The 9,990-nt window shown below is 58.6% G+C and overlaps 1 protein-coding gene across 1 annotated transcript; it reads left to right on the top strand.

Moving 5' to 3' along the window:
- Positions 1–819: 819 nt before the first annotated feature.
- Positions 820–9,025, top strand: PA2G4 (proliferation-associated 2G4). Its single transcript, XM_082077570.1, has 13 exons — positions 820–1,028; positions 2,619–2,747; positions 3,107–3,212; positions 3,391–3,460; positions 3,906–3,998; positions 4,299–4,362; positions 4,619–4,697; positions 4,888–4,966; positions 5,170–5,303; positions 6,679–6,773; positions 6,868–6,995; positions 8,546–8,599; positions 8,710–9,025. Exons 1-13 carry the CDS (start codon positions 941–943, stop codon positions 8,773–8,775), a joined length of 1,185 nt encoding a protein of 394 aa, XP_081933696.1. The 5' UTR covers positions 820–940; the 3' UTR covers positions 8,776–9,025.
- The last annotated feature ends 965 nt before the right edge of the window (positions 9,026–9,990 follow it).

Genomic DNA, 9,990 nt, shown 5'->3' with positions numbered 1-9,990 from the left:
ACTGGGGGGGTCCCTGGCTGGGCTGGGGGGTCCCGGGCTGGGGGGTCCCTGGCTGGGTGCAGCTGAGGTCAGGGGGGGTCTCTGCACCCCCAGACTCATTTTCAGGTTCCCCGTTCCCTGCTGGGACCACAGTGAAGGTTTGGGGTGCCCCCCCCCCCCATTTCAAGGCGGGGGGGCTGCGGTGCCCGTTAAGCCCCCGGAGGTGGAAGTGGGGGGGGCGCTGGGGTGAGGGGGGGTCTGTGGTCTGTGCCCCCCCCCCATTCCCAGGGAGTCCCATTTCTGGGATGTTTTCACCCAGTTTTTGGGGTGACCGCGGAGGGGGGGGGTGCACAGCCCGGACCCCCCCGCTCGGGGCACAGCCGGGTCCCCCCCCCGGGGGTGCGGGTCGGGTTTGTAAATGCCGAATAAAGACAAAGGGAACTGGAGCAAAGTTGTGCTGATTTATTTTTGGGGGGCGGGAGGGGGTGGCGGGTCTGGGGGCTGCGATGGGGCGGGGCCAGCGAGCGGGGGCGGGGCCGTGTGCACCGGCAGCCCCACGGCATTACCGGACCCCCCCCACGGCATTACCGGACCCGCCCGGTCCCCGTGTCCCCGCGGACCCCGCGCCCCGAGCGGCCCCTTTAATTGAACCCTTGGCGGACTCCACTTCCCAGCAGCCCCCGCGGGCGGCGCCGGACCGCGGGATTCCGAGATCTCGCGAGACGCGCAGCGCCCGCCGGGAGTTGTAGTCCGGCCGCTGAGCGCCGGGCCGGGCTTTTGCGCGGAGCGTCGCGGGGGCTGCCGGGAGTTGTAGTCCGGAGGGGGCGGAGCCTCGCCTTCCCAGCGTGCCCCGCGCGGAGCCCGCGCTCTCTCCTCGCTCGCGCTCCCGGCGGCTCCTCAGCGGCGGCGGCGGCACCGGGAGCGGCACCGGCACCGGCACCGGGCGTAGGTGGCTCCCACCATGTCGGGCGAGGAGGAGGCGGCCGAGCTCACCATCGCCGAGGACCTGGTGGTGACCAAGTACAAGATGGGGGGGGACATCGCCAACCGTGAGTACGGGCCGCGGCCGGGCGGGGGGCGCGGCGGGGAGCGGGCACCGGGCCGGGTGTGCGCGGCGCGGGGCGGGGCGGGGGGGGCGGCGGGGGGCGCGGGGTTGGGGCGGGCGGCGCGCTTTGCCGCCCCCCGCCCCTCACCGGCGTCTCCACAGATTGGGGGGGGGGGGTGTCGGTTGTACGTTCCCCCCGGTGCGGCGGGAGCTCCCGGTTCCCCCGGGGCCCGGCCCCGCGCGGCGCCCGCTGCCCGCACGTGGCTTCCGCGCCCCACGTGCGGCGGGCAGGGCCCGGCACCCCCTTCCCTCCCTCCCTCCCTCCCGCCCTCAGCACCGCGGGGGGAGCCGGGAGCGGCACCGGCCGCCACGTCCCGCCCCGGGGCCGCTTTTGTTCGGGGCTCCAACCGGGAACGGGGGTGGGGGACACCGGGGCGGGAGCTCAGCCCTGGGCCCCAAAACTTCCCCCCTTCCCCGCGTTCTCTCCCTTTGGCTGATATTCCCCCCCACCCCGTGTTGTACCCGGACGGGGTGTCCCGGTGACAGCAGCCCCGGAGCCGCCCGGACCGGTCCGGTGAGGAGCAGCCTCGTTAGCGGCACCGCACGCCGATTCCTGCTGACTCCGACGCTTCTCCTCTCCGTCATCGCGGTGCCGGAGCCCGGGGTGCAGCCCCAGGATCCCCTTGATCCACTCCGGCCACTGGGCAAACTGGGTTTAATGGTGTCACCCCATTGTCTCCCTGGGAGCAGCTTTGGGGGGGGCACAAAGCTCACAGCGCTTTGGGGTTTTTGTCACACCTGGGGGTTTTAATGATATAAAGGGATTTTAGTTCTGAAACGGGGCACAATTAGTTGGTGTTTGTGGGTCCTGGTGCAGTTTATCTCCGCGCTGTGTTTGTGGAGGTTTCCTAATCTCGTCCCTCTCCGTCCTGCCGTCCGCCGAGTGTCTCTTTATCGGGGTTTTATCCCTTCCTAAAGAATATTCCTGCTTTGTTCTTATTCGTGATGTGTGAAAAGGCAGCTGGAAGGACCCGAAATTTACTCCAATTATGAAAATCCACCTGCTAAACATCCCTGTCAGCGCTTCCAGAGTATCTGTTGCTGTCGTACCTGGAACAGCCCATCGGTTACAGACACCCCTTCCCAAAACAGCCTCTTGTCCAAACCACGAGGGTCCGTTTTACCCCCAAATCTGGTGTTTCAACCCAAACCGCGTGGGAAGGGACCCACGTAACCGGCTCCGGTGCCCGTTCACCCGCTGGGTCCTTTGATGTGCGGCACCTCCCGGTCGCTCTCAAGCCGTTTCGGTAGCTCTGATTTCTCCTTGAGGAATGCGGGAGGGCGGCGTGGCCGCGCCGTTCCACCCGTCTCGCCCCAAAAAGCGCCGTTTGCTCAGCTTTTGGGCAAAACCTCCAAAATGCAATAAACGTTCAAGCGGGATTTCCGCCGCGGTCCTTTCGTTGAAAAGCCGAGTCCGGTGTCTTGTTCCCTCTTAGCGAACAAACGCATCTTCCCGCCGCGGAGTGATGGGGTTTGGTGTTAATTATATGCTGTTTATCGTTAATAATGCTTGGACGTCTCTGTTTGATTGCAGGGGTCCTGCGGGCTGTGGTTGAAGCGGCGAATGCCGGCGCGTCGGTTCTCTGCCTTTGCGAGAAGGGAGACGCCATGATCATGGAAGAGACCGGCAAGATCTTCAAGAAGGAAAAAGAAATGAAAAAAGGTGAGGCTTGTACCAAAAATCAGGGTTTTGGTCCTGCAAAGCGGCTGCTGTGAGTGGGCAGGGGCACAAAGTGCTGCTTTGTGCTCGTGGGGGTAAGAAACAGCGGCTGCGTCCCAAAAACCAATGTTAACCCTGATCCTGCCCTGCGGGGAAGCGTCTCTGAGCCTCAGTTTCCCGTTTTCATCCGTGTTTTTGCCCAAAATGACTCATATTCTGGTGTCCGCGCTCTGGAAATCGTGTGATGCTCGAGCACGTCACGAGAGCCCCCCAAATCCTGCTCTGGAGGCTTTGGGTGCTTAAAAACCACAACCCGAGTGGCGACCTGCAGCTCTCACGGAGTTTTTCATTTCCCTTCGCAGGTATCGCCTTCCCGACGAGTATATCGGTAAATAACTGTGTCTGCCACTTCTCCCCGCTGAAGAGCGACCAAGATTACATCCTCAAAGACGGCGACTTGGTCAAAATGTAGGCGTCTCGGTTGTATTTCTTGCGAGGTTACTCTTGGCGTCCGGCCTTTGCTTTCTAATCCTTCCTAATTAAAGACTAACAGCTTGTCAAGCGAAGCGCTGGAGCCTCCCGACGCTTCTAGAAGTTCCCCGAGCCCTGACGTCCCGCCTGTAATTAAACGTCCTTTGTGTTGCAGTGACCTGGGAGTCCACGTCGACGGCTTCATCGCCAACGTCGCGCACAGTTTTGTCATAGACGCCTCCAAGGTGCGTTTGGGAGGGCGCTCAGCTCTACATCCTCACTAAACCGGGCCGAAAAAGCCGATATTTGGGTGCAGCTGGTCTTAAAGGTGATGGGATGCGAACCGTCCCTTCCCCAAATATTATTCAGCCCTATGGAAAGCAACGGCAGACACGCTGTTTTAATTTTGCGAGGTCGTGCGTAATTTGAGGCAAAACCGGCGCTGCGGGGAGTTATTTGCGACTGGGCAGACTGGTTTTGCTGCCCCCTTTACTGGTCGGGGTGCTGCTGGTTCAGTTGTGGCCGATACTCGTTTGCTCTTTTAATGAAGGAGAGACTAACGAAGGAGCTGGGATGCTCCGTTTCCCCGTTTGCTCGATCAGATGCAGAATCTCCACCCCTAGATGCGTCCGGCTCATCAGAAATAACAGAATATACATCAAAAAGCCCCTTTTTTTTCCGTTTCTGCAGGAAAACCCCGTGTCGGGCCGCAAAGCCGACGTCATCAAGGCGGCTCATCTCTGCGCCGAAGCCGCGCTGCGCTTGGTAAAGCCCGGGAACCAGGTGAGCGCGTTCGAGATGCGTCTTTTGAACCAAAACCGCGTGGTTTCGCCCGGGAAGAATCTCCCGGTGCCCTGGGAACGCGAAGCAGCTGTTGTGGCAGCTGAGCCGCTGTCACCGGCGCTCGCTCGTGTGACGGCGGCTCCGGCCTCCACCCGGCAGGGTTAAAAACAGGAGCTTGACACCGCTGCTTCTTTTTTGGGAGGTTAAAAACCCGGCTTGTTTGATCCGGTTAACAAAAAAGGTCAAGCTTGCGGCTTGGGTTTTGTGTCCCTAACGTGTTTTCCTGTGCTCTCGATGCAGAACACGCAAGTGACAGACGCGTGGAACAAAATCGCTCACTCGTTTCACTGCACACCCATCGAAGGTGAGGACGGGGCGGCGCCGCTTTGGGGAGCAGGACTCGTGTCCCTCGTCCTAGACCCCGATTTGAACCGCAGGACAAAGGGAAAAGTGCCGCAAACCCCCCAGAATGAATAAAAATCCCCTTTGGGTACCGAACTGTCGCGGCGCTGGGGGAAAGACTCAAAGTTTCTGCTTGTTTTGCGGCTTTAAAACACGTCACGTGTGCCCGTGGGTCCCCGTTACGCCACCCAAATGCGTTACCGCTTCTCTCGTGGCAGGGATGCTGTCGCACCAGCTGAAGCAGCACGTGATCGACGGGGAGAAAACCATCATCCAGAACCCCACAGACCAGCAGAAGTGAGTCCTGCGCCCCCTTGTCACCCCATTCCTCACCGCGGGGTCCCGGTTTAATTTAACCACTCCACACGCCGCTCCCCGCGCGGCCTCTTCCCCAAAGTCCAACCCTGTACGGTGCATTAATAGCTCGTTAATCTGCTGGATGGCGATTCCTCCTTCTCGACTCACCAGCCTTTTTATTTTCATGCAGGAAGGACCACGAAAAAGCAGAATTTGAGGTCCACGAAGTTTACGCCGTCGACGTTCTCGTCAGCAGCGGCGAGGGGAAGGTGAGCGCGGTTGGAACGGCTGCGTTTCGGCACCGCCGGTTCCCCGGCAGCCGGGGAACACTCACCCCCTGGGTATCGCGTCTTTTTGAGCGGAGCGTTCTCCGCACAAAGTGGGTTTTTATGGTGTCAGAATAGGGCCGGTGCTTGTCCGAGTCGCCCCGGCGCCGCTTTCCCACCCTCTCAGCGCATATTTGCGTTTTCAGGCGAAGGACGCGGGGCAGAGAACCACGATTTACAAAAGGGACCCCTCCAAACAGTACGGCCTGAAGATGAAAACCTCCCGTGCCTTTTTCAGCGAGGTGGAGAGGCGCTTCGACACGATGCCGTTCACTCTCAGGTACTCGCTCTCATTCCCCGCGCACGATCCGATGCCAAAACCGACTCGGTTTGCTCATCCCCGAGGAGGAGGAGGCGGGTTTTGCCGCGGGTTTGAGTTTGGGGGATGTGAGTGGGCGCAGGAAGGACATTGGGGCTTAGGCAGGAATCCCGCGGCAGCTGGGGAGCCGGGAATCGCGTTGAAAATGAAACCGAGCGGGGCGGAAAGCGGCGTCAGGCGATCTGCTCTTAAACTACGGAAACGGCGCTCGCATTTCATCCTTAAATCCCCTTTTCCGCTCTCCGGGGGTGAATAATGTCCCCGATTTCGATGCTGGGGACGGTTCCGAGAGCCACGGGGTCGAATGTGGGACAGTTCCCAGAGCCACGGGGTGGAATCTGGCTCGTTAGAGACAGTTCCGAGAGCCACGGGGTGGGATGTGGGACGGTTCCAAGAGCCACAGGGTCGAATGTGGCTCAATGGGGACGGTACCGAGAGCCACGGGATGGAATGTGGGACCATTCAAGAGCCACGGGTGGAACGTGGCTCAATGGGGACAGTTCCGAGAGCCACGGGATGGAATGTGGGAGCTTTCAAGAGCCACGGGTGGAACGTGGCTCAATGGGGATGGTTCCGAGAGCCACGGGGTGGAATGTGGGAGCTTTCAAGAGCCACGGGTGGAATGTGGCTCAATGGGGACAGTTCCGTGAGCCACGGGATGGAATGTGGGACTATTCAAGACACACAGGGTCGAATGTGGCTCAATGGGGACAGTTCCGAGAGCCACGGGATGGAATGTGGGACCATTCAAGAGCCACGGGTGGAATGTGGCTCAATGGGGACGGTTCCGAGAGCCCCGGGTGGAATGTGGATCAATGGGGACAGTTCCGAGAGCCATGGGGTGGGATGCGGGACGGTTCCGAGAATCACGGGGTGGGATGCGGGACGGTTCCGAGAGCCACGGGATGGAATGTGGGACCATTCAAGAGCCACGGGTGGAATGTGGCTCAATGGGGATGGTTCCGAGAGCCACAGGGTGGGATGTGGGACGGTTCCGAGAATCACGGGGTGGAATGTGGGACAGTTCTGAGAGCCACGGGGTGGAATGTGGAACGGTTCCGAAAGCCACAGGGTGGAATGTGGCTCAATGGGGACAGTTCCGAGAGCCACAGGGTGGGATGTGGCTCAATGGGGGCAGTTCCGAGAGCCACAGGGTGGAATGTGGGACCATTCAAGAGCCACAGGGTCGAATGCGGCTCGATGGGGACGGTTCCGAGAGCCACAGGGTGGAATGTGGGACCATTCAAGAGCCACAGGGTCGAATGCGGCTCGATGGGGACGGTTCCGAGAGCCCCGGGTGGAATGTGGCTCAGGGGCAGCCGCGTCTCCTCCGCAGGGCGTTTGAGGACGAGAAGAAGGCGAGGATGGGGGTGGTGGAATGCGCCAAGCACGAGCTGCTCCAGCCCTTCAACGTCCTCTACGAGAAGGAAGGTGAGCAAAGAGGCTCCCGCGAGGTGGTTTTGGGCGGCGACGGCGCGAAAACGGCACCAAAACGTGGTTGGGAACGCCCGTGTCTGTCTCGCAGGAGAGTTCGTCGCACAGTTCAAGTTCACGGTGCTGTTAATGCCCAACGGCCCCATGCGGATAACGAGCGGCCCCTTCGAGCCCGAGCTCTACAAGTCGGAGTTTGAGGTGCAGGACGGGGAGCTGAAGGTTGGTTAAGAGATAATCATCATCATAATCATCAAAATCATCAGACATAAGGAGCGTACGGCACAGGGCAGCTCGACTTTGGGCAGTGAAATCCGGCGCTGAGTTTAGGAAAGGATGAGATTTGCTTAAAACCAGCCTGGGGCCTAATTAGAGCGGCTGGATAATGATGCTTGGCACAAAAACGAGTCGGCTTTTGAGCTCCCCGCGGTTCCCCCCCCTTTACCCCATGTTACCCCCCCTTTACCCTGGGTCTCCCCCACCTTGACCTTGCGGTCCCCCCCCCTTGACCTCATGGTCCCCCCCTCCCCACCTTGACCTGGCATCCCCCCCCCTTTTACCCCCCGTGTCCCCCCCCCCATTTTACCCCCCGCGTCCCCCCCCATTTTACCCCCCGCGTCCCCCCCCCATTTTACCCCCCGCGCCTCCCCCCATTTTACCCCCCACGCTTCCCCCCCCATTTTACCCCCCGCGCCCCCCCCATTTTACCCCCCGCGCCCCCCCCCTTTTACCCCCCGCGTCCCCCCCCTTTTACCCCCCGCGTCCCCCCCCCCTTTTACCCCCCGCGTCCCCCCCCTTTTACCCCCCGCGTCCCCCCCCCCTTTTACCCCCCGCGTCCCCCCCATTTTACCCCCCGCGTCCCCCCCCCCTTTTACCCCCCGCGTCCCCCCCCCATTTTACCCCCCGCGTCCCCCCCCCATTTTACCCCCCGCGTCCCCCCCATTTTACCCCCCGCGTCCCCCCCATTTTACCCCCCGCGTCCCCCCCCCATTTTACCCCCCGCGTCCCCCCCATTTTACCCCCCGCGTCCCCCCCATTTTACCCCCCGCGTCCCCCCCATTTTACCCCCCGCGTCCCCCCCATTTTACCCCCCGCGTCCCCCCCCCATTTTACCCCCCGCGTCCCCCCCCCATTTTACCCCCCGCGTCCCCCCCATTTTACCCCCCGCGTCCCCCCCATTTTACCCCCCGCGTCCCCCCCCATTTTACCCCCCGCGTCCCCCCCCTTTTACCCCCCGCGCCTCCCCCCCTTTTACCCCCCACGCTTCCCCCCCCCCTTTTACCCCCCACGCTTCCCCCCCCCCTTTTACCCCATGCGTCCCCCCCCCTTTTACCCCATGCGTCCCCCCCCCTTTTACCCCATGCGTCGCCCCCCTTTTACCCCCCGCGTCCCCCCCCTTTTTACCCCCCGCGTCCCCCCCTTTTTACCCCCAGCGTCCCCCCCCTTTTACCCCCCGCGTCCCCCCCTTTTTACCCCCCGCGTCCCCTCCCCTTTTTACCCCCCGCGTCCCCCCCCCCTTTTACCCCCCGCGTCCCCCCCCTTTTACCCCCCGCGTCCCCCCCCCCTTTTACCCCCCGCGTCCCCCTCCTTTTACCCCCCACGTCCCCCCCCTTTTACCCTGCATCGCCCCCCATTTTACCTCGCGTCCCCCCCCCTTTACCCCATGTGTCCCCCCCCTTTACCCCACGCTTCCCCCCATCTTTCCCCCCCTTTCCCTCGCCTTTCCCCCCATGTTCCCCCCCATACCTCACGTCCCCCCCTTGTCTCCCCAGGCCCTGCTACAAAGCTCCGCGAGCCGGAAGACCCAGAAAAAGAAGAAAAAGAAGGTAATTCACCCCCATTTTGCGGGCACGAGCGGCGCGTTATCCCTCGCGGCTTTAGGCTCGCGTTAAGCCCGGCTTAAGGACCACCCCATGTCATCTCATTTTGTCCCCAGGCCTCTAAGAACGCAGAAAACGCCACCACGGGGGAGACGGCGGAGGAGAACGAGACCGGCGATTGAGCGCCTCCCGCGTACCCCCATTCACACACACTCGCCCCTTTTTTTCTCCCGCCCCCCACCCCAAAAAAACAAAGAGAAAAAGCAACAAAAAACCCAACCAGAAGCAAAAAAACAATCTGGTGGCGTTTGTCTCTTGTGACCAAACCACGGCCAGGCTGGACCTTCCCGGCGCCCAGCGGGAGGACGTGCTCAGACTTCTTAAAAACCGCCCGGAAACGGGCAAAGAAATAAAATCAGGAGTAAAAGCTGATCTAGATCCACTCTTTGCAACCTTGGCCACCACCCAGACTTGTTGAAGAAGTGAAATACCCACCCGGTGAGAGCGGAGAGGTGTTTTATCCCTCCTCTTGGTTTAATTTTGCCTTTTGTAGCTTTTAATGGGGTAAAAAACAAAACTAAACGGTGTTTAACACCCCCAGATCAATTACAACGGGACCGGCCTCGTTTTGGGGATGTTCCTCTTTAGATTTGACGCTTAAAATTGGGGAAAAAGTATTAAAATGAGTCATTTTATCTCCTATTCCTCTTAAAAATTTTAAACTTAAAATTGGGGAAAAATTAGTATTAAAATGAGTCATTTTATCTCCTGTTCCTCTTTAATTTCCCCCCAATTTTAAGTGTAAAATGTAGTATTAAAATTAGTCAGTTTATCTCCTGTCCCTCTGTACATTTTACACTTAAAATTGGGGAAAAATTAGTATTAAAATGAGTCATTTTATCTCCTATTCCTCTTAAAAATTTTAAATGTAAAATTGGGGAAAAATTAGTATTAAAATTAGTCATTTTATCTCCTGTTCCTCTTTAATTTTCCCCCAATTTTAAGTGTAAAATGTAGTATTAAAATTAGTCATTTTATCTCCTGTTCCTCTTAAAAATTTTAAACATAAAATTGGGGAGAAATTAGTATTAAAATTAGTCATTTTATCTCCTGTTCCTCTTAAAAATTTTAAAATTGGGGAAAATTAGTATTAAAATCAGTCATTTTATCTCCTGTTCCTCTTAAAAATTTTAAAATTGGGGAAAATTAGTATTAAAATGAGTCATTTTATCTCCTGTTCCTCTTTAATTTTCCCCCAATTTTAAGTGTAAAATGTAGTATTAAAATTAGTCATTTTATCTCCTGTTCCTCTTAAAAATTTTAAACATAAAATTGGGGAGAAATTAGTATTAAAATGAGTCATTTTATCTCCTATTCCTCTTAAAAATTTTAAATGT

The sequence above is a fragment of the Streptopelia decaocto genome, assembly GCF_964273445.1.
Source record: "Streptopelia decaocto genome assembly, contig: HAP1_SCAFFOLD_2412, whole genome shotgun sequence".
NCBI lineage: Eukaryota > Metazoa > Chordata > Aves > Columbiformes > Columbidae > Streptopelia > Streptopelia decaocto.
This window is presented reverse-complemented; position numbering and strand designations above follow the sequence as displayed.